Source organism: Neopelma chrysocephalum, unplaced genomic scaffold (genome assembly GCF_003984885.1).
Source record: "Neopelma chrysocephalum unplaced genomic scaffold, ASM398488v2 Primary Assembly neopelma1_75, whole genome shotgun sequence".
In the NCBI taxonomy this organism is placed as follows: domain Eukaryota; kingdom Metazoa; phylum Chordata; class Aves; order Passeriformes; family Pipridae; genus Neopelma; species Neopelma chrysocephalum.
Window position 1 is genome coordinate 5,515,201 of NW_020897736.1, and position 24,545 is coordinate 5,539,745.

Below are 24,545 nucleotides of genomic sequence, written 5' to 3' on the forward strand. Positions count from 1 at the left end.
TATGCTAAACCTATACAGGAGACTGCTGAGACTGCTTCTCTGTCACAGTACAAAGTACACAAATACTGATCCAGTACTTCAGTAGTAATTTTAAGTATGGCACTTTGTTAATACTAAAATAAAGTAAAAGTTAATGCAACAGTAAAGAGAATATCTAGACATTTAATTAACTCATAATTTGAAATGCTTTTTGTTATTATTAGTTCAATTTATAAAAACACCACTTTTAAATTAGGTGGGTTTACGTGTAGTTCTTCTCTACTTACTCTACCTACTTACCAGCACAGGAGATTTTTAGAAGATAATGAGAAAGAAGTCTTTCCCTTCATTTTCAGTTAATTTTGTTTTGTGCTTACCATGACAGTCTCGTTTGAACTGATGGATCCAGTTGTTGCAAGGTATGAGGTATAGAATGAGATTTTATATTTTCTACATCACCCAGCAGCCAATTAAAGCACTAAATTAGCTTATGAAAGAAAAGAACTCTGTTATGCTTCTCACAGTACACAGGGTAAAAAATCGGTCCAGAATTTTTAGATATTAATTTTTTGTTTTCCAACTCTGGAGGCAGTTAATCTAGCCAGGTACAAAAATGACAGGGGAACAAGCCTTCAAACTGAACCCTTAATTCTTTGGAGAAGTTCATTACTGGAACAATGCTGTGATACATCAGCAGTAGAGCCTGAGTGTATATTAGTTATTTTCTACTCAGTTATTCATTCTCCAATAAATCCACCCCGTGTCTCTTGTTTCAGTAGCTCCTGTATTAGACAAACCAAAAAAAGTAAATGGTCAGGGGTTTACAGTCCCTTCTTAAAAATGACTCACAAAACACCTATGACTGTGTTTCATCCATCAAATAACAAAACTGAAAATCCATGGCATGAAATTGGACCTTCTTGTTGGAGGCAAAGAACTGAAACAGGAGGGGAAACTGACAGTTTCATTATTAAAACAATTGGAGTAACTAGTCTAAAGATACTCAATCTAGTCTTAAAATACTGTTTCTGTTTCAATGTAAAATGTAAAAACCCCGCTGTTCTAGCAGGAAATCTGTTCCAGGTTCACATGGCAAACAACACTGTGTTCAGCTGTAGAGTAAGTTTCTGAGCCACAGTAATTTCAATGCCACAAGGAATATAGACTATTAAGTAAGTAGTAGAACCTGGCTAATTCACATCAGTAGTTCAAAGCACCAATGTCTATTACAAAAATTTGTAAATTAGTGAAGTTATCAACCAGCATGGCCCATTTTCATGATTTTCCCATGAGTGTTAATGATATTTGATGTTTTCTTAAAGTCTACTCCTGCAGGCTAGTGAGTAGATGCAAACTTCAGCTTCCAACAAAAAAGAGTTCTCACCTTTATGGTTAGAGATAAAACATGAAAACATGAGCCAGCTGAACCCTAGAGTATCAAAAACCAGAAGGCAAATGAGCAGAGCCCCAAATTTATTTATTTATTTTTTAGAGATCTGGCAAGCGTAAAGCTAATCTTTTGATATTTGATGGACCACTTTATGCTTTTTAAACACCTGTAGTTAGCAATATTGAACTGGCACAGTATGAAACAGAAGTGCACTCCAAATACCATTGTACCAGATCCTGATTTTGCAAGTCGATAAAACACCATCCAGTGGGAGCTTACGGCACTGTGCAAGTTTGAACCTTTATTTAATAGATGCAGTTTAATATTAATTATTTATTAAAATAGAGTGTAAAATATTCCTTTTTTTTTCCTGTATAAAATTAAAGTAGTCCTTGTAATACGAAACCTGTGCACAGCTCTGTAATTTAGCAGAGCACACAATTACGGAGTTAAGCACGTGTGAAAATGCTGATTCAGCTTTTTCTGCCTGTGTGTGCTGAGAACTAGGGAGGACTTTCCAGATTATTTAAAGTTTTATTTTATTATTCAATTAAAAACAAAACATGACAAAAATGAACAGGGCGAAAGGCTCTGAAGGTTTTGGAGGCACAAATCTTCAGGCTTGTGACTTATTTTACTGCAACGTGAGAGATCATCAAGCTCCTCAGAATGCATCCATGAACAAATTTATGAAATAAGTTTCTGTGTGTAGATTCCAATTTTTGCAAATTATGAAGTAACATTTGTAACAGATTTGGCTTTCTGAGTCTTGTTGACCTAGTGGAATATGGCTCATTTTCCTTCAGGATCATTGCAGGAATCTCAGCTAAAACCTTACATCTGCCAGAATAGAGGATTAGACAAATTGGCAGGTGGTAATAGATTCAGAAGTTAAAAGGAAACAAACTGAGCAGCAGGATGAAATCAGGGCAAGATAATTAACATTCTGTTTATATTTTCAAAGAAGAAACAACAGGAAAAGAGCAGATGCCGGTTCAGATTTGTGGACACTCCCAGGAATTTTTTGCTTTAGGTAAAATACTAAGAACTGCCCAGGAGCTCTGGGACTCAATGGGCCACTCTGGTGAAAGAGGTCAGATTGCACTGAGAAGCAAGAGACACAGAAGGGTGTCATTTCATACACATGGTTGCTTCCTGCACAAAACTGTTTCTCAGCTCCAGATGCATTTGTGGAAAAAAAAAAATCACCAGGGAGCAACTAGAATTTAGAAATTATAATATAAATTAAAAGTGATATCAGAGCTATTGGGAGTTTGTTTAAGGCAGATTTTAGTCTGGCATCGTACCTTAACACACCCGAAGATATATAGTCAGCCCCAGAGCTATGGGGAAAAGCAGAACGATCGTGCAGCAATCAGTCATTTTTTAAAATACCACATGAGGCATATGGCAGAGAATGGAGGTTATTCTGCCTACAGTACCTAGTGCCAATACAGTGTTCTTTTAGGGGCTGATTCAGAAGTCAGATGATGGAGAAGGGACTGGGTTTATATCAAATATGTAAGGTTTTGGGGACCTTACCAAAGGACAGAGAAATCAGATACAAAATGCTGGCCTCGGTGAGGGCTACTGCAAATTCCCCAGCTGTCCAAGGTGGACCAGATCATTAGTGATTAAGTGCCCCTGCAGCTCTACAGAAGTCAAATAAGCTTCAGTTTTGCCCTGTTGGCCACAGTCTTGATCTGGAGACCGCTGAAATGTTTGTAAGTTATTTTTCAGTAATCTCAGTGAGCTTTAAAACATTTGGGATCTGCAGCCTTTCACCTGTAGTGAACAGAACTACCTGTGTGTCTGACTTTCACGTCCATGCAAGTATTGTTGAAATAATTTTACCAGTTTGTTGGAATTATATCAGTAGTTTCATTTAAGCCTGTAAGTGTATGGCAGTTGCATCTGATTAACCAAGCAGAGGTGGTTTTACCCAGAGAGAAAGAGAAATTCCTATTGCTTTTCTCCTGTGTAGCAATATATATTAAAGTAGGATTGTCTTCCATTCTAGGGAAAAGAAAAAAAAATGTTTAAATGTCAGTGAAAGGAATGTTGAGGCAAAGTGCCTTCCAGAATTCTCTCTGCAGACTCAAAAGGTGAGAATTTAACCTCTAATTTTACATATATTTAGGACGAAGCTCTGGACAAAACAGTACTGTGACACAGCCTGTCAATGAGGTGTGGTCTGAACACCCAGTAGGGGTAAGGCATTGGGCTAAGCCATAACTATGGAACCTGAGAGAGTTGTTCAATACCCATTTCTGATATGATTTTCTAGGTCAAACCCCTTAACAAGTCTGTATCTCAGTCCCTTCACTGGTAAAATATGGATCATATTCCCCAATTGCATGACGAGTTAAATATCACATCATCCTTAACATTATAAATGCTTGTAATCATTCACTGTGAGATCATACGGTCTTGCAAGATAAAACATAATCCCAATACAAGGTAATAAAAGTCAAAGCCTTCCATGCAGTGCTAGGAATACTCCATACGACTCATTTGGAATAAATGTGCATTCCAACCTATTTCAAACATACTGTTATGCCATCTGAAGTTTCTTATGACAGTATTAATCTCCTGGCTTGATGCTACAAGGGCTTCTTGTCTAGAAGAGGGAACCTGTTGATTGTCAGGTCTATTAATCCAGTGTAGCATTCATGGCAAGGGTTTATTTTACATGAACAGATTTGGTTGTTACGGCAGCAGAGTTTGTTTGCTGTTGTCTTTCTGTGTTGTTGTTTTATGTTAGGTGGTGAACCATAAAATATTTCTGGACTTTTAGCTATATATTTTAAAGTTCTTTGAGTTCTCTGAGTCTGTTAAAGTAAGCTGATTTTTCTCTAAGATGTCATTACATTACTTTTTTGAAGTCTTCAACCTTTCTTTTTTTTAATTTTTTAATAACAAATGTAACAGGAGATTAAAAGCAAATTTCATTTGTACATTTTATTTTTAAATAATGTTTCTGTGTGGTGCTTTTGCAGAGAGGCTAGATATATACATTTTGTATATTATGTCCTTGCAGAATTCCCACTGTGTGAGTACACAGGGAGAAGAAGTGGGGCATAGAGGACAGATTTACATTACTCTTTATTTTATTTTATCAACTTGTTTTTAGCTGCAATGCACATAACTCCATGTTATATGTCAGAAACATTTTGTTAAAATCAAGTTCCACTAATTATCTTGCATACTAAATTAGACAATAATCTTTCTTTTGCTAACACAGTTCTTTCTAACCCAGTGACCCAGATCCCAGGGAGTTTCCTTAAGGTCAGAAACACGATTTCACAGAACAGTCTGTACATTGGTGCTAGTTCTACCTTTTGTTAATTGTTTTCCTTTTGTATGGTATTTTCATCTGTTTGGTAGCATATTCTTTCTGTTTGTTTGCTTCTGTTTCAAAGCAAACCTAAGATAATAGTAATTTATAGTTTATCAACATGTCCTAGTTGGTTTCTCATCTTCCTTTCACTAAACTTTTCAAAGGAATTTTAAAATAAATTTGTTATAGAAAAATAAAATTTCAGGGCATCATCCTACATCATATGTAGATTTAAAAGACATTTACCCAACTTGAATGAGCAGCGTAACAACAGGCAGAAGATATTTCACTGTAAATTGGAAGGAAATCAATGGAAGCTAATTGATTTATAAAATAAATTATTGGAGTGATTTTTAAATAAATTATGAGCAAGTATAAGGGAGCTTATAAATAAACCCCATATTCCTTTAGATATTTCCAACAGGCTAATCTTAGGAATCAATGTATCAGTAAATGAGTGCAAGGATGCTGTAGCATTGCATGGATAGAGATCACCTGATGTTCTTGGCACTTAGCAAATGTTATTTAATTTATGGAAACTAAATTTCGGCACAGACAGGACTGCACTTTGCATAGTGACAAAAGCCCAATGTGCCATTCCAAAAAAGATGCGTTTTTAGACATTTGGGGAAACTGCAATTAGCCTCCCGCTCATTGGAGGTCAGGAAATCTTAAAGCTCATGGAAGTACTACAAAGCAGTTTGGTATCGGATCAGCCTTTCAAGAGAAGTTGAAACAGTAGGAGGTATCAGGGAGATTCGAATCGCCCCCTTTAAATCAGATTCTGCTGCATACATTTGCTGAACAAATTTTCACCAGTTTATCTGAAATTCTCTGTATTGATTTAAGTCACGCTCCAGTAAATGTTCAACATGACTTCAATGGATGAGTGAGTTTACATTTCGGGTTGCTCAGTTTAGTAGCAGGCAGTGCTTCTAATCCCTGTGGAGCTGCTATTAGCCATTGCTTGACCTGAAATTCACATGAACTGGCTTTAATTCAGAGCCTGGGCTGCTCTGCATGGTTTGCTGCTTTGGGCTGGGTTTGGGTTAAGTTTTGACCAGTCACTCAAGCCAGTTTTTCTTGAGTTTTTCTTCTTACCCTTGAGAAAATCTGTCTTTAACAGTACTTTCAAGCAGTCCTTCATGATCGTGCTATTTCTTATGCTTATTGTCTTTAGGGGAGGGCCAGAGTGGTTGGGAGGGCCAGGGACAAGAGGATGGGCAGAGGGAAGCAAGAGAGTGCTTTCTGTGTGGCCTCTAACATCAACATGTTTTGTTCCTTGCCTATGAGGAATACTCTGAGTGTCCAGACAGTGTGTAATTAAATTCCAAAGTTACTGGAGGGAACATTCCACATGCTTTTAATAATGACCCTTAGAAATTTAATGTGACCTTTTTTTTTGGTATCATTTGGGATCTGGCAGTCTAACTTTTGATTAGACTGCACAAGGGTTGCATTTTATATTAGAAAAAAAAGTATGTCTGTATTTGGCTTGCAGAAAAGTACCTGAAAGCTGTGTGCAATCCTCAGTAAGGAAAAATTTTCTTTTTTTGAATGCAATGTTTAACAAGCAAATACATTTCCTTTGCTTTTTTAACAAGGGGAACATTGCTGTGAGTTAAAAGTCTGAGATATTTTCTGGAATAGGGACTATTTCTCTATGTTTTTATTGCAGTTTTCTTTGTATTATCTTACTGGGAACTAGTAGGTCTTGGGTCAAAACTGTGATTTGCAAGATCTTTTAGCTTTAGAAAGTCCTATTCAGTATTCCCCACGTGTGAAAATCTCACTAGCTGGCACTACAAGGGCAGAATCTTAATGCAGTTCTTCGGGTTTGTTCTGTAGAGCCTTGGTTTGATGTGGCCTCTGCCTTTTTACCAGCTAATCAAGGTCCACTGGGACTGGAGATGGGTAAGCAGCTATTCCACTTATCTTGTACATGTCCATATCCAAAGATACATGGTTACTTACCACGGAGATGGACAGGAAATAACAGTGAGGGGGAAGATCTTTACCTCATTAGTAACATTGCATTTCCTATAGTGCGTATTTTTCATATATTAAAAGTTAATAAGACGGTGTTGGCTTACAAGACTTAAAGAGAGATGCATTACTAAGGTATTTTAAAGCATATCCAGAACTCTCCTTCATACTTTCTCTATGTCAAACAGTAGTAGTTTTTATTCCTTGTTTAAAGTCTTAATGCCTGCAGCTACCAGAAGAAAATTAATGTTTCATATTATATTGGTTACTACAGTTACACTTTGAGGCCCCAGTCTTGACTGGGGCTTTGGGATAGTAGGTGTGGCACAACACACTTAGCAGGATATCTCCTCTCAAAAGACACTGAAATGTGCCTGGACAAGACTCACAGAAGTCCTGATGCATCCCTTTTATAGATAAGGAATTGACAGATTAAATTATGCACTAAATTATTAACTAAGTTACAAGAGAAGTGAATAAAATCTTCTTTGGAGAAGGCTCTGTTTATCATTCCTATAGGTATTGTGTATGTTTTGCAGTGGGCACACTGTCAAGCAAAGCTAAGTTTAACACACACATAAAAGGTACTTTGTTGGCATCTTTTCCTTGCCATTATATCAAAATTACCATAGCTCAGCTACCGTGGCTTCAAATTGCTTCTTCCATATATGAATAGAGTGCTGCTTGTAAGAACAGATAAGAACCCAGAATATATTTGGCACTAAGTAATAGTTAATATTTTCATCCTTTTATAAATAACTCTCTTGCATTCTTCTCTCAAGTTTACACATATACCTGGATGAGGTTCTGTTTAGCATATGTGTTTTCTCCATTGTTTAGAGAAAATACATAGGAGAACTTTTCAATTAACTGCACATACTCCAAAGAGTTATAAAGGTCAGTCACTTCTCAGGAAGCTTTGGAACTCCGGTAAAATGCTTCCACGTATTTATGTATCTGACAATATGAAGCAAAACATAGAATAACAATGATATTGAGAAAGAGAATTGCTCAGAGAGTAAAAATATAAGGAAAAACCCAGTCATGAAAGTAACCGGCATTGTCTCAAGCCCAGCCCCGTGTGGCAGACCCACAACCTTTGCACATCAACTGCATTGCAGACTTCCTCTGTGCAAAAGGTAATTTTTGGGGAAGTTTGTGAGGAAAATCCTGTGTTATATTCAGAGTATGATCAGCTGATGCTCTTTCTATTTGTTAGTACTGAGCATTAAATGTACTTCTTGAAACTAGCTGGACTGTGCTCGTGCTCCTTGCACAGCATCTGACTATGCAGTAAGCAGCTGTAATTGCTGTGAGGGTGATGACACTACTTCCCTAACTGTCTCTCTTGCATAAAACATGGAGTAGAGACTAAGATATATCTCTAGTTATGTAGGTGAGTTTAGGTAGTTGGGCATAGGGGCAATAGAGCCAATTTCTGCAAAACTTCAGCAGATAGATCAAGTCCCCCGGCCAAATTTCTGATGAGATTTAAGACATCTATCGTAGCCTGTAGAGATGTCACTTTCACTGTTTTGAGATACACCTAGAAACTTTTGATTTTGATGCAATGTTTTCAATACTAAACAAAAAATAGCACTAAACTGATTTACTGAAAAAGGCTTTCTTATGCAATACCCATCAAATGTACAAGGACTGTAATTTAACCTTTTCTTCTTAGTGTTGACATTGTATCTTGCCTTGTTTTTACACAGTTCAGTGGAAGTTATGCTTGCAGCAGAATGCAGACTCTTTCTATGTCAGTTTTGAAACATTTTCACTAGGCAAAGCAGTTTGAGTCATGAGACTAGGAGATACAGGCTCACTACCAGAGCAGCTTTACACAAACATTTAATTCCTTTTCTTTATTTTTAATTTTTAAATTAATTTATGATGACTGTGTTTGGTCTGCAGAAAAGTACAGAAGTAGCTGAAATATTTATTTTATCACCATGTTTTTGTGATAACACTTGCTATAAACCAATTTTTCTTAAGATTCCAAGAGAATACGATTGATTAGATGCATATTTTCTGCTGTATACAACAGATCACACCCAGCTGCACAGCTTTTCTCAGGTAAGTGAGCTATTATATATACCCGATTTTCTTCCCTTCCCCATCTCCCTTAATTAATAAAGAAAACCAGACATCTATCTGCATGAGACTTGTTTTAAAGTCAGTACATATGTCCATGGAAAATAAAGATCTGGTTACTAGGATTTATCCACTGGGGCCTGACAGCATAGGTAGCTCTAATAATGAATTTGAAATAGGATTTTCTTACTACTCTGAAAAAAAAAATTCCTCAGACTCAAAGATAAATCAAAGGAAAGTGGCGCCCCAGTGGACCAGACAACCCATTGGCAGCACAGTCACATGAAAGCCTCAGAGGTCACTACCTCAGTATCAGCAAAGCTATTTGTGGAGCTCACTGTGGAGTTTCACATCGTGGCTAAATCAGAATACTTAATAATCTGGCACCCAAATTTCACATGTTGCCAGGCTCAGTCCTTATGTGAGCCTTCCTTTCACTGCTTTGGAATCTACCCCTTGAGTCGTAAAACATGGATACACAGTCGTATGTTTTGACAACTTAAAAAAAGTTAATTTAGAACCAACTTTAAGAGACTAACTGTGTTGATGTACAGGTAGGTGAATTTTATTGCAAAAAACTCATGATGGCTAAATCTACAGCAGATATTCAGAAATGAGAAGAAAAAGATTAATTGTAATGAAATCTTAGTTATGTGCTTTTTTTTCCAGCCAATGATACAACTAGAGCCATTACAGAATTTTCCTCAGAAGCCAACATGTTTAGATCATTAACTGTTTATGAGTAAAGTATCTGCTTTGCATGAATTTTATTCTTTTTTTTTTCTTTTTTTTTTCTTAGGATGCTTTGGTTTCTTTCGGGGGAATGGAAATGTAGGTCAGACACTTGAACCCATTCCCACACACATTCCCTCTTCTACCCATCCATAAATTTTGATTTTGGAAAGTCCCAATGGGGTTTTCTGAAATTTCTGAACTTGTGTCTCTTGTCCCTGTTCTAATGTAAAAAGAGTCTCCCCAGCCAATCCATATCTCCCAGAAGCCAAAAATGCTGGAGCGATGGCCTGTCCTCACTGTGGTGCACTGCAGGAGATGTAGTTTGACAGGAATGTTCAATCTATACAGGAGATCAGGAGCCAAGAAATACTTGAATACAGCTCCCACGGCTAAGCAGGGCTCTGAGCACCTCACTTAATCTCCAGTGTGACCACTCCCCACCTGTAAATTGACATACACTTCCTTGTTTCACAAAGGCTTCAAGAGGATAAAAATCTGTGAAAGTTATGAGATTCTCAGATACTGTGATAAGTCCCAGGATAAACAAATGTTGAATGCAAAACAGCAGCTTACATGGTACATATTCAAGGGCATGTGGAATGAATTAGAAAGATGAAGAGAGGGAGCAAAAGAATGAGAATGGGAAGAAACAGAAGGGAGGAAGGATAGATAGTAACAGTGCAAGTCAGGCAGCGTGACTGGAAGCTATGGGAGAGTTAGGCAGAGTCCTGCACACTGAGTTCATGCTGCAAACAATCTTGGAAGTGTATCTAAAGCAAACTGAGCCAAGGGCTTACTAAATGAGTTTTTTGCAAAATTTTAATGCTGACATTTTTGTGAAGTGGCCAAAAGTAACTCCCAAAGAAGGGACCTTACTGTCTGCATTTAGAGCATGAGTGGACATATTAAACCTAGGTTTTATTTAATACCTCACAATAGTCTTTTTTGGAGGGAAAGCAATATAAGCAGGTTAAAAAAAAATAATTTTGTGTACTGTGCCCTGCCAATGGTGTGAGGGAAGAGGCATGTCTGGATATAGACACATGCACATCTGTAAATAAATAGGCAATAAGGCCATACACCCTTCCTTAGCTGCCCTTTCCCATCCTTTTTTTTTTGGGTGAGAGTGCATATTATGAAACTATACTGCATTCTGGGAACTGATTAATGGATTATTTTTCTGACAATGGAATATAAAGATTAACCATTCACTCATTAAAAAACAAATCCATTTTTACAACTGCACATTAAGAAATGTGGACTGGTTAGTCAGAGAAACTGCTGCTCCTTTTCAAAGAACTGAAGAGCATGGTCAGTAAAGAAGAGAAAAAGCTATTTGGCATTGCAAGAAAGAGGTGACAAAATCCAGAGGAGAAAATGTAGGATTCATGTATAGAAAGCTCCAAAGACAGTGATGCCAGGTAGATGGTTTTATCTTACCTACTGGAAAGCCTACTGTTGGGATAAAGAGTGCATGTCCTTTTTGTTCCAGAACATATTGGTTGTGATATATTCCTGTGCAGAAGGATAAAACTCCCAGTTAAGCTTTCCAAAAAGGACTTAAGCAATGCACAGTAATTTATAGTGGCTTTCTGCACTAGAGGTTGTCAAAATTGCCACTGGTCATACCAGTGACAAGCCTCTGCTCGAGTGCAGTGACACAACAGTGGCTGCAGATTAGGTGTGCTGATATTGCAAAACATCTTTCAGCAGCAAGGAATGAAATGGCTTAATGTTAAATGGAAGGACTCAAGACAAATTGTTCCTCATGATTTGCTGAGGAATGTCTCAACTCAGAGTCACTCTAAGGTAATGAATGCTCATACAGTTGAAACTGAACTGGGCTGCCTTAGAAGGAGATGAATAGTTTTGTATTTTGTGCTCTTTGCAGTGATACACTTTCTACTGAAAACAACTGTTATTAAGAAATAACTCGCTTAGGTACTTCTCTGTGTCCACTTTGCATATACATGCATCGTAGGCATCTTTCTCCCAACAATACTCAAAGTCTCCTTGATATTTATAATCTTCAGAAGCAAATTTTAAAATGCAATTTAGATGCTGTTTGAAATCCTGTTAAGCACTTCATTTGCATGTGTGTGTCTAGATACCATTTAAAATCTGATGTTAGACTAGATCTATGTGATGCTTAAAATAGAACTTCAAAAATGGAGGTTTTATAGTCTGATCTTCATGGAAATATCATATTTTAAAATTCTATAGGCAGAACTCTTATGATAAAAACAAACCACAGCTGAAAATAGTGACAAAAAGGGAAGGTTAGACTTTGTGTTGTACTTTGAAGATTCTCTGTCATGGCAGGTAAGATTATAAGCCTGCTGAAACTGATATAAGTACCCTCTTTGATATCAGTGGGCTTCACCTCACACTCTTCAATGAACTATACCTGGATGGCCTTACACACTGTTTACTGCATTTTATTTGAATGATAGTGAAAACTAATGCAAGTGTCAAGAGAAAAACAGCTAAAAATGAAACAGGTAATACAGACCTGCTGAACAACTGATGAAGGAGGTAGCCAAATACCCAGAGGGCTTTGATATTATTTGAATAAACATATTTAAACTAATGAAATGTATCTCAGGTGTGTACAAGAAGTCCAGAATGCCAACGGAGGGTTTTAATCATAGATAAATTTCAAAACACAATATTCTGGAATTTGTCATCAAAATCCTTTGATACAGAAATTTATAGGTTCTAAATGGCACAATGCATTTTCTCATCACATGAAGGCAATATAATAAGGGATATACCTTCCTATACCTTATGACTTCTCTTCCCCACATCTGTTTTGCACAGTGGTTTTAATTTTAGGATTTCATCACCACCACCGTTCCCTCTTTCTTCCTGAAGCAGGCAGTGGAAGATCACTGCCATCTACAGATAGAAGATAGTATCACTAATATTAAATTGTTGGAACCGTTTCATATTGGAACATTCTTCTCTCTTTCCCTTGAGCACTTGTCTGCTCAACCCCTCCTCCCTCTTAGGAAACCCCACAAAGTCACCCAACACACACTGTTGTCTCTGTGGCACCTTGATCATAATCACCTTCATTAAAGGAAAAGCATAATACTTTCAGAATCTTGGAAGCCCTGTAATGTTATAAGTCAAAGTTGGAGGGGAAAAAAAAAAAAGCAGGACTCACAAATGTGCTTTCCATTACCTAGTATATATGTCAAAATTTAGTATACATGTCAAAATTATAAATGGCTTCTTACAGATTTCTCAGATAGCAGCTGAGAGAAATAAGAAACTCTGTGGACAGTTGTACAGATGGATTGAGTAAGTGGGTACTTGCTTTCCATGTATCAGTGCCTGGGTCTTAGTTTCAAGATGACCCATCAGAAAAACAAGCGAGGATGGCACTGTAGGAAGAGCAGAGCTATAGATTAATCTCAACTTAATCCCTGTCTTTTATTTTCTTCCTCCAAAGAAGGAAGTAAGAAAAGAAAAGTGATAAAACTTCATGCTGTTTTTATTTATTGCAGAAGAACCACATATCTGCAATCTGTCAAAACCGATTACGATTAACATAACTTTAAAAAGGAAAAAAAATAAAATTCATCATTTCTCTCCTTTATCTTCTGTATTCAGATAGAAAGCTTTTAATTGTAAGGACAATTTTTATCAAACAAGTCAGATAACATCCATTATTAATATACAATAGCATTCACTGTTTTTTCATCTCTTCCAATACAGGCTGTTCCACTGAATCCTTTCTGACAATATTAAAAAATATTAGGCAGATTAGGCAAATTAAAAGCAGTCCAGTGTCTCCATTAAGTGATTTGTCAGCTTGCATACCATTTCTGCTGTGTTATACTTGACATAGGAAAGAAAATGACAGGTGGACCCAAAAAGAACCTGAGTATTTACTGCTGAAATATCTAAGTTAGGATTGGGCTCACTGAAATTATATTTAGCTCTGACTTGAGAATTTATGTCTGCAGAGATCGTGCAGCTGGAATAGTTAGGGGAAAAAAAAAAGGGATAAGTTAAATGCAGTAGAGTTAAAGTAATGTGTGACTGCAGGGGCTTTCAGCTGCTGTCTGCCCAAATAGTCTTCTTCATGCACTGGAGAAATGCTTCTTATTTGCTTCCCCAGGTGAAAGAAATTCCCTGCCTTGTTTCCCCTGCTGTCTGTATATCATCCTAGCAGCCAGAGTAGAATTTTGCTTTGATTTGGGAGTCCAATACACCATTATAATATGATTGCTTCAAGGAACATATTCTGGTACAACATGCTTTTACCTGTACTAGCAACACCAAACAACTGTAAGTCTACTGGTGGTGAAGTCCAAGCAATAAAAGCAACAGCTAATCTGGTCTGATCACAGGGAAAGAGAGGTCTCTGACTCTGAAAACCTTTGCCATCATTTTTTGCATGACCAGTTTTGTCTTTATAATCCTGTGCCCACTGAATTGCAGAAGAATACGTCTGGTTTTCTTTAAAACTTCTGACAATTCAAACCCAGTTTATAAGAGCAGCTTTCAAAAAATACAGGCTGAAAGTTTGGGCCCCACTGAAGTCAGTGGCAAAAGCCCTGTCAGCTTCAGTCAGGTCAGAATTTCATTCATGATATTGATTCAGCTGCTACCTTTAAATACAACAGTTTTAAGGTTGCTTCTGTCAATGTCAGGTGTGTTTATTATTTTAAACTACACAATTTCTTTAGAAAAGTAAACATCTGAGTACCTTTACATTTCAACGAGCAAGATGGGAAGGCTGACAGGAGGCATGTCTCTGTTTCACGCATTTTTAACATATAATTAATTGAAATGGTTTTCTGGTAACTCTGGAATCAAAGCTGCTTTTCCCCCTCACTCTCAAAGGGCGTTTCTGTACATAACCAGGAGGTGGCATTCCTGGGTAACAGTTAAAGGATTTCATATACACTATTTCTTCTTTGCATATGAGGGAGAAAAAGGTTTCTTACTATATAGTGGCAGTTACTCAATTAACTGAGGCTTAAACTAATACAATAAATTTGATTTATGTATTCTGTGTTTTACAAGGAGTGGCAGAGTTATCCAGTAGTACACATTAATCTTCATGACAAGACAGCAGGGATCTGGCAAGTTGTATTCATCTTCCTGTAAAGTATTTGATAGTAAAAGTCCTTGTCTTCAGTTACGTCATTTTGTTGCCCCAAATAAGCCAGTTTCCAATAATTCACTGACCACAATAATACCCACTACAATGCTGTTACAAGAACAGTTAAGAAATTTAAGGAAAAAGACCAACTGAATCTTATCCAGTCAATGAATCTTAATCAGATTTTTCAAAGTCTGATCATTCCCATTTGTGATCCAGTTGGTCTATGGAGTATTGCCATATTTAACATCTGTGTCACATCATGCCTTTCCTGTTGCCTCATTGATCAACAGACAACATATGATGTTTCCCAGATGTTCAAACATGGCAGATCCCAAAAGACCTATTAAATTACACTAAAAGCAAAACAACATCTATGTTGTAAAAGTTTTTTTAAAATCAGGTATGCCTGAATATTCACAAACTTGCTACAAGATACTTACTGATATTCAAATTGCTTTTAAACATCAGTCAGACTCTTTGAAATGTTCACATTGTGCATTATATAAGGACTCAGTGTCTCAGAGTTGATACAACTTTCTACTCTGCAATATAACACAAGTTAACATATAATTAAGCATATTTATACATGGAAAAGATAAACCACTAGATTTTTTACTTTATTTTACTATTTGTCTCCTCTTATTACATGCAATCTGTGTTCTTGCAGATTTTTACTCAGATTTCTTGCTGATTATATTTTTATTCTGTGATAAAGCTGAATAAATCATTATTCTCAAGAGCTTCTACATTACATTCTCTAAGCAAGGCAAGGCAGTGTGTGCTGTTCTTTGGTGTGGCCTTTTTCCACTGAAAAGGATCATTATAAAGACCAAGACTTACTAAGATGTTACTTAAACCTTTGTTTTATACCTGAGTAACAGTTAAATTAAATTCTAGATTGGATTTCAAAGTGATCCAGCTTACAGCATCATGGTACAACATTCTGCTGTGAAACAGAGTGATACAGTAGTTTTACCATGAACATGAATATCCTTTACACCTTTCTGCAGCTGGTGTTTACTGTTTCAACAACTTTGCAACTTCAGATTTTGTGCTGGCATTGTCAGCAATGAGAATGTCAGCATTTCCTGATGAACACAGGCAGCTGTGTGCAGAAAATCAGTACCTTGATTTTGTTACCTGTGAAATAGCAGCACAGAACTCAGGTACAGTTTGTTTAAGTCAGAGAAACGTTTCAGAGAAATGTTTCTGCACATTACTACACTGGCTCATTTAGAGTTGCTTTTGCCTTATCTTCAATAAGAAGGAACAAAGCTACTTTAGAAAGGCCAGCAAAAAGGGGAAATGTTCCTTATGTGGTTATTGCTGATACATTTGGTTTTCTCTTAAATGAAATAAGTTTTTAAAATAGGTTGATTTTTCTTTCCCAGGAAAGAGGTTAAGAATTTTCAGTTTAGAAACGGACACATATTTCTTTTTGTTATTTTCCAAGAGAAAAAGGGTTTTTTTTCCTTATCCTTAGTGAAAACATTTGTGGGTCCATTTAACAACCCTGCCTTTTCTCGCGGATTTGTTACCTTGCTGTACTTCCATGAACCAGCTCCACTTGGAACCAACCTGGTGAGACTCCACCTCCCGCAGTGCAGCCGCTGCTCCCCGAGCATCCCCACGCGGAGATCCCAGCGCGGCACCCCCGTGGCCACAGGTGCATCAGGGGAGATGTAGTTCCTGGAGGGAACGCGGCCAGAGGGGCATCAAGCGGGCAAACCATCTGCTCGTGTGAAGTGACTCTGCTGCACTGACAGGAACGAGATCTGAAGTTTAAGTGATGGTTTTTCCTATTTGGTCAGAAAACAGAAATATTTCCATTTAGGGCAATAGACGTACCCAAAAGAAAACATCTTACAGTTTTTTTCAGTGGTTTATCAAGTTAGAAATCTCAAGTGTGGAGGAAGTAAAAATGCTCTGGGTATCCAGGATTAGCAGTAACTAATACTCCAGTATTTCCAGATTTGTCTCCACTGTGGAGTAATTTTGGACAGTTGCATCTTTATTGTAATTTACACATTTTTGTTGAACAGTCTAGAGTTGTCTGAGAGCAGTGAATGCCTAGGTATATGCTAATAGTAAAAACTGCTACCAAAATCAACATAGGCACCTAAAAGTTACAAGATCTCCAAGCTGGAGCTGTTCAGGAGTCCATCCACATGATATATTTTGCAAGATTAGGATTGCAATTTTTTACATGCTTCAGCGTGACAGAGCTGCATACACAAAAAAGTAGGTTGTTGAGTTTTCAAAACCAGAGTATCTTATAGTATACACATATCTCACTTCTAAAAAATATCTATATCCAGATTTTAAGTTCACCTAAATTGTTTATATGTCTTTTTAAAAGAAATATGTAATTAGAACAATCTTCATTATTTACTGGCATAAGACCTAACAAGCTTTTGTTATTGACACTTGCAGAACAACAGCCAGAGATTTAGGAAAGTGAGGACTGAAGGTATCTGCAGGATCCCAGGGAAGCATGTGGAATACAAATACAAGGAGACAAGAAGAGAAGCAAAGATCTGGATGACGGTAAAGCAACACATATGGAAAGTCAGCTTGAGAAGAACAATCACGTATGCCAAAAATAATTCACTAGCTACATGTAGTTAGAAGGTCTGGGGAGCAAACATAAGCATCCTAAACAACTGCAGTAGGTTAGCCAGAGTGTCTGCCGGCCCCAGGGTCACATATTCCTGCTCTAACTGCCAGCAGCGTCCGTTTGGAACAGGGAGCTTTCCAAGTTTTGGCCAGTGCTGGCTGTTTAGAGAAGACTGTCTGTTCCTTTCCGTTTCTTATGATTTCTTATGAAATCTATACTGCAATGCAAATCCCTGTCAGAAATACCTGAGCCAGTTTATCTACACAGAATGTGCTGATACGCAGAATTGCTTGGTTATGTTCTAGAAACAAAAACACAGTGTTAACGTACTCCTGTGCGTGATCGTATTTTCATATCACCAACTTTTTTTTGTTTGATTTTAAATAATTATTTAAGTTCATAGAAAGGGTGCTGAAACAGCCTTATGAGATGTACTTACTGTCTCCGGCATGTTTTTGTAGAAGGATTTTCTTCTGACTTTGTTATTGTGGTATTTTGCTGTTGGCATTGTTTTCACAATGTCAGCTTCCAGGTGTGTCCTGTAACATCAAACCCAGGAGCTGACACCAGGAAAATAGCTAAATCAGTCCCAAATTTAATCCAGTGTTGTAGTCCTTTGGATTTCACTCTGTTATACGTTAGTTCACTTACTTGTGTCAATACTCAAGTTCCAGTGTCAATTTAGTTTGGTAATCTCCTCTTTTTTTTTTGAATTGTCAAACCAGATGAACCCCCACAATCTTATATCTGAGCCTGCTTTATTTTTAAAACTTTCTACAAGTTTGCTCTTGTAGAGTGGGGTATTGGCCAGCTGTTCTTTCAAATGGCATAGTTTCAGAATGCTTGTTTTCTAAACACTAGTTTTCCAATATGTTCTCTTCCAGTGATCAAAAAACCACAGCCTATAATTACAGGTTTGACAACTAACATGGAAACTAACCAGGTAATCTGCGCTGTCATTAGCTATGTATAGTCCTTACAGACCATTAGTGGGTGTCACATCTGTGTCTGAGAGTCTTGTTCTCTGTTGTTTGTAGTTACTCTTGTCCTGGATCATCTGAGTACATCCAAAGTCTCCTAATGGCCATGTGTAGAAATTTATTTCATCCTAAACTGATGTACAGTAACTTATTTATTCCTTAAGGCTTAAATTTTCAAGATAAGTGCTTTACTGAGGTAGTCAGCATGGCCCAGAGTCAAATACAATAGAATTTCATCACAAAGTCATCTTTCCTCCCCTTTTTGACATTTACTTTTATGGCAGTAACCACAAAATATCCAGATTGCATTTCACCAACATGTAGTTGCCTACAAATTCCTACAATTGCCATGCAGGCAATGTAGTTGGCTTCAAATTCCAAGTAATTTCAACTGCTAAGATGCATCTGTATCATTTTTAAAATATTTCTAGTTTTCATTCTGCTGAAAACCTAATACTTCATATGGCTGTTATTGCAATTTCAGCTGTTAAACTTAAGATGATTTGTTGATTGAAAACCAAACACCTACAAGGTTGTTTGCCACATCTTCATATTGAGTTTCTGCTGATAGTGGTTTTTATATAGTATTATCCACACTGAAATGCAAGTGAATTATAAATTTAACCATTTATCCAGGAGTTTGTGTTGTTTGAATTTCACAGAACCAATTTTCAAGCCCAGTTCTCCCATATAAGTAGGAAATACATATTTTTTAGTCACTGCCTTGATCCGAGCTCCCATTTAGGAGCTCTTAGTTTGTACAAATTTCACTGTCCATTTTAGCACACCTGATTCAGTAACATGTTGGAGCTATGATCTGTTGCTCTCATACGCTTTGAGATTTTCTAGGGAGTGGGACTGTAGTTATTGTTTAAATATCCAGACATTTAGAACTTTTGCTGTGAAGGTCCCCTTTTTCCCAGGCTCTATGAAGCATTTTTCATTCTGCCCTTGTAATATTATCTCCTGGCCTGTCTTCTGCTTGTAACATTTATTTTTAATAAAAGCTTTGGTTTTTTTCCCATCATGTCAGCTTTTGTCTGAACCACTTCCCATACTTTTTGTACTATTTCTCATTTCTCTCATTTTACAGACTGAATCAGTAACTTCTCATAAAACTTAAGGATTATCATCCAGCAAATTACATTCCTTTTTATCCATAAAATCTAACTATGTTATTATCAATCCTTTAGAAATCCCTTAGCCACTGTGTGTTACTGGATACAAGCTATAACTTTTGCTTATATCTGAACTGAATACTAGTGTCATTTTCAGGGTGCCTCCACCAAATCATTAACACTTGAACTATTCAGGTTGGATCACTAATTAGGTTTTCTCCTTGTCTGTATCACTGAGCAATTAGGCTTTGAAATGAAATTTCCACAGGGCATTTCCCACTTGCAAATTCTTGTATCACTTCAGCAGAGACAACATGGCTGCTATCCTTGGGTTACAAGCAGGATTTAAAAAAAAAAAAAGGAAGTTGTAGACATACAGCTTTACTCAAGTTCTTTATCTAATCCAATTTTACAGCTAACAGCCACGGCGACTCCATAATCCATTCATTCCTCTCCACAGCGATTTATTTCGAACTCCTTCCTTCTTTGCTTCTGGTCCACCCATTCTTAAGGCCAAAGATTAGCCAAAGCTGCCTTCTCTCCCTAATTCTCTGGAACAGTAAGAGCTTACTTTAATACCTCTTACAGATCTCCAGTATCTTGTTAGGGCCTTATTTGCTCACCTGAGATCTCTACAATGTGTCACTGTTGTGAGCCATATCCAGTTTGGCCTGCACAGTTAACATCTTGCTGCCAGTTTCAAATTGGAAGAGAAATTGCTGCTGAAATCAGGTGTCTGTGGTGTGATCATGTTTACTTGTAAGGAGGCTGAAAATGCTCTTTCCCTACCCACAGGTGGCATCAGCGTGGTGGTGGCAGGATTCTTTTCAAACATTTCCAAAAACCTGGAAGGGCTTCACCTTGCAGTTTGTTTTCCAGAGGGAATGCTGACTGGTACTATCCTCTTTGCTTTCTCTTCTTCCTCTCCTGCACAGAGAGTCCTTTGTCAAGTAACAGCCAGTTCCTTAACTCAGTAATGTGTTTGTCTTTGCACTTTGTTTCACAGTGATATAATAATTGTTTCTAACAGGTGTGGACAGTGATTCCTTTCTCCCAAATTACAGGATGACAATCACTCTGAAAGTTCTTGTATTTTTTACCTCTTTGCTATTTAAAGAAGTAACAGTAACACACCCTGGAAATGCCTTTCTCTCCCAACCCAATAAAAATGCAGTAAGCGTGACAGTGAGTAACAGAGAGCCCTGCTGCAGCCAGCGAGGCTTGTCTCTAAACTGCTTCCTGGGTCCCTGCACAAGTTTCAGCTGAATCATAACTCCAGAGTGTCCTTACAGCCAGGATGGAGCAGCATATCACAGAGCTTATCTTCCCCACAATCTAAGCGTCGCCTGGAAGTGCTTTACCGTGCAGGCAGAACCACATCTCTTATTTGTATCGGCACATTCCTGATACGCAGTTATGTTTCGGTGTACAGTCAATCTATCCATCTCATAACAACCAGACAAACAACTAACCCGTTCTTTCAGCAGAGCTATTTCTAGTCCATCTGCTCCTCCAAGTGGGAGACTGCGTTTTGGAACCTCGAGCAGGACCAATGCAGCAATGGAATCACGCTACCGAGTGTAATTTGTTCAGACGCACAGCACTAACCAGTCACGTTCTGGACCGCTGCAAGAGCTTTTGTGTTTTAAAAGCTGCAATTAAATTACCACCTACAATAACAGACCTGAGGTTAACGAGCTCAGCTAGAGATGCTACATTGAACCACAAGAAATGACACCAATAAAGAGAAATTTTGAGCCTCGTTAGAAGTAAGACAGGTGGAGGCAGCCCCTGGCAGCCTGTCGGGGCCGGTGCCCTCCCAGGCAGGGATGCCCTGGTCGAGCCCCCCCCGCCGTCTCCAAGCGACAGCGCAGCGTGGGCGTTTGCCAGCGCCTCATTTGCATAGCGCCGCAAAGTGCCCAATGGGCGGGCGGCTCCGGCGCTCTCATTTGCATGTGCCGCGGCGCCGGCCAATGGGGCGGCGCCGGCCGGGCCCGGGAGGGCGATGCTCGGCGCGGCGCGGGCGGCGCAGCGAGAGGCCGGGCCGGCCGCGGGGACCTGCCGCGACCTGCCGGCCCTCGGCCCGGGGGCCGCGGGGGAACATGTCGGTGGCGGGGCTCAAGAAGCAGTTTCACAAAGCTAGCCAGGTAAGGGCAGCGGTGGCAGAGCTCTCCCGGGCGGGAGGCAGAGCCCCGAGCGCGGGCAGAACCCCCGGCGGGCTCTGCTGTTGGTGGGTGTCTCGCCCAGCGCCCGCTCCCGCGCGGCGCATTCCTGGACCTGCTGCGGCATCACCTCGGGGAGGGTCCCCTTCGGCCTTACCGCCGGGTCCTTGGCTTGTGGTGTTGCCTCTGAGCCTCTTGTGTTGATCCTCACAGGAGAGGGTTGCCCGTTCCCTTCTCTTGCTTGAGGCTTGGTGTCTTTTAGTTATTAGTGTTTGTTGTTCAATGCTGGATTCGTGATCATGCTTTGAGGCCTCAGTTAAAGCTGCAGCCTGTAGGATAACAGCTTTTCCCTAAATAGTTCATTGTGTTGATCTTCCGCAAATCGCTGGTTTATTATCCTACCTGGAATGCCACGTATTTGTCCTGCAGAGGGTATCAGATGTTTCTAGAGTTTTCCCTCTTTTTCTGGATGCTTTTCCAGGATGACCCTTCATCTTCTCCTGACCCCATTAACTCTTTTGTAATGTGCTTCGCTTTAATAGTATAGCTGATTTCTTTTAAGAGAGAAGCCCCTTTCCGTCAAGCAGGTGAACTGGCTGAAGTCCATGGCACAAGAGTGCCCCACAGGGCTCAGGAGGTGGCCACGGTAGGATTCTTCCACTGAAGATATTTAGAAGCCTCAGCTGCTTTGCCAGCTTGTTCCAAGCCGAAGAGATCTGTGTTTCTGCTGTCTGTCCTTAATGATAGTGGTAATATTGAAATTATTGTACATAACGTATTCAGGCAAATCCAGTAACTGCTCTTGTCTTAGTGAGAGTGGAAAAAATAAAGGTTCATTGAGCGCTTAGCTGTCATCTTTCTAGGTCTTCCCTCAGATATGCAGCTTGTCAGCAGCCCAAGCGCAGAATGTTCACTTTGTTTGGATATAGAGATGCTAAATATTTGTATCTAATGTTTCAGTAGTGTGCTTGCTTCATGGAATGTACTGATCCTGAAAAATGTCAGGCAACTGTATCTTTTAGTTAACTGTCACTGTTCCTTTGAGAAAATGCTAGACTTGCAGGGTAAACAAATCCAAGGACAATTTATTCGAAGTTTTGGCTTGTTTTGCATCTGAATTACGTGGGTAAGTGATGAAGCCTTTGCTATGGTGAGCATGTAACTCAAGAATCAGAAGGTATTTAACGGAGGTAGTTAGAGAGGTAACCACAACAAGTGCCATCTTGTCTAGCAGCTGGTAACAGTGCAAGTTACTTAATCCTGCCTAGATGTCAGGTAAACACTAACAAAACAAAGGAGGGATGGAATCTGGTAAAGTTAGTAGTACTGGCAAAAAGGAACAGTAGAATAGATTGAATTGGACTGTGCATTTATTGAAAAGTTGTGGTATGACTTTCAGTGTTCATTACAGTAAGGAATTGTGATGCACAGTCATGGAATATTCTTCTCTGGGTGGGTCAAAGGTAAAGTTTCCACTTATTTTCGATGGCAGGACTGAGCAAGGAATTAAAATCAGTTGATTTAAAAAGCATTTCTTTAGGGAAAGAAATACTCTTTTAATACTCTCTAGGAAATTAACATGCAGGAATAAGATACTGGAATTTAATTTTTTTTTTTTTTTTTTTTTGTACCTGTGGTAACATAAGATGCTTCTTAAGAGCTCATTCTGGAAGAATTCAGATAAGATGTTGGGCAAAATAGTAATGGGAAAATAACAGAAGAAATAGCATATATATATGTATTAGGTCAAAATATCCAGGTCTAAATAACGGAAATATTTATCTCTGACACGCAGAGACACAGTCATGTGCAGACGTGTAAAGTCGTTGAACTAATAAAAATAAGGTGGAACTTGCAAAATGGAAATATTGGGACCCCATCTTTTAGTGGAATTCTTTTACAAACTGCTAAACCAAGCAAATGCAGAGCATGAAACAAGTATTCCTCAAAGATGGTTTGTTAAATCTCCAAGTACTGTAGGATCACTTAAGGAGACATAGACCTTTGTGTATTGGATGGATTGGAGATGCCAAGGAAAAACTGTTAACAGCAGAGACAGGCATTGCTTGGGGAAAGAATGAAATTAATTCCTTTAGTGTTCCCAAAGGAGAATGGGGGCAGATGACAAAAACTGGCAAATGTCCCAGAGGACACTGAGGAATACTGGAGGGAATGAGACTTGTGCCAGGACATGTGATTAAGGAATAAGAGTAATATTTGAATGCTGACAGAACCTAATGACAAAAAATCTGAAGGGTGAAGCAGGTGGATTAAAACAGTCTGTGTTTAATAGTTTATTCAGAAATGTGAATAAATATCAAAAAAGTGACAAGATCCATATGTTTTCAAAAGATAGTACTTCCATGCTAAAATAGACTTCTGGTCAGCTGAAATAAGTGAGATATAGAGTAGTATGGATGTATAGTTATAAAAAGGTAAACTAAAGTAAAATAAATGGAGTTATAGAATAACTCTATTTACACTTAGTAAACCACCGAACTGTTGCAGAACTTTTCTGCACCAGAAATGCATTTCAGTTTTGTTTCTGTAAATACCCTGCCTCTTCTGTGTGTCTTTATGTACAGCTTTTGTATTGACTAGCAGTGATCACCTTTGTGCGTAAATTCTAAGTTACAAGAATCCAGGAGAAAAGCAAGTAATACTTAGGATTTTATACGTGCATTGGAGGTTTCTGGGATGTTTGTCTGGTGCCTGTCAGCTTGGTTTCTCTGAAGTTACGGTTAAGTAAATGAGTGTTTGCTTTATAAAAGGTCAGCAGCTAACTTTTTATGGTCACTAAAGACCTTGCCAAAGTCAGGCATTACACACTATTGCAAACTTGGTTGGTGTAGTAAAAAGTCACCATGGCTCTGTTTGTAATCTAGTAATTCACAAGATGTGTTATTGTTGGTTTCCCCCTAGAATTTTTTACCCAGTTGTATTTTTTTTTCACTGAAAATAGCATGGGTGTATTGGTTTTCACCTCAGTGTCTGGCAGTGAGATCTAGAAGACAACTCTTGT

The 24,545-nt window shown here is 38.5% G+C and overlaps 1 protein-coding gene across 2 annotated transcripts in view; it reads left to right on the forward strand.

The window, feature by feature from the left end:
- Positions 1-6,566: 6,566 nt before the first annotated feature.
- The window catches only part of SH3GL3 (SH3 domain containing GRB2 like 3, endophilin A3), a 61,511-nt gene continuing 43,532 nt past the window's right edge, over positions 6,567-24,545 (forward strand). Inside the window, exons 1-2 of one of the 2 annotated variants that reach the window (XM_027688152.1) lie at positions 6,567-6,623; positions 8,691-8,771. Coding sequence is in view for 1 of the 2 variants with exons in the window: in XM_027688150.1 (XP_027543951.1) it covers positions 21,464-21,508 (45 nt within the window). In the remaining variant the exon portion in view is untranslated. Of the gene's footprint in view, positions 6,624-8,690; positions 8,772-21,391; positions 21,509-24,545 lie in introns of those variants that run through there. The other variant, XM_027688150.1, reaches the window with a different exon arrangement.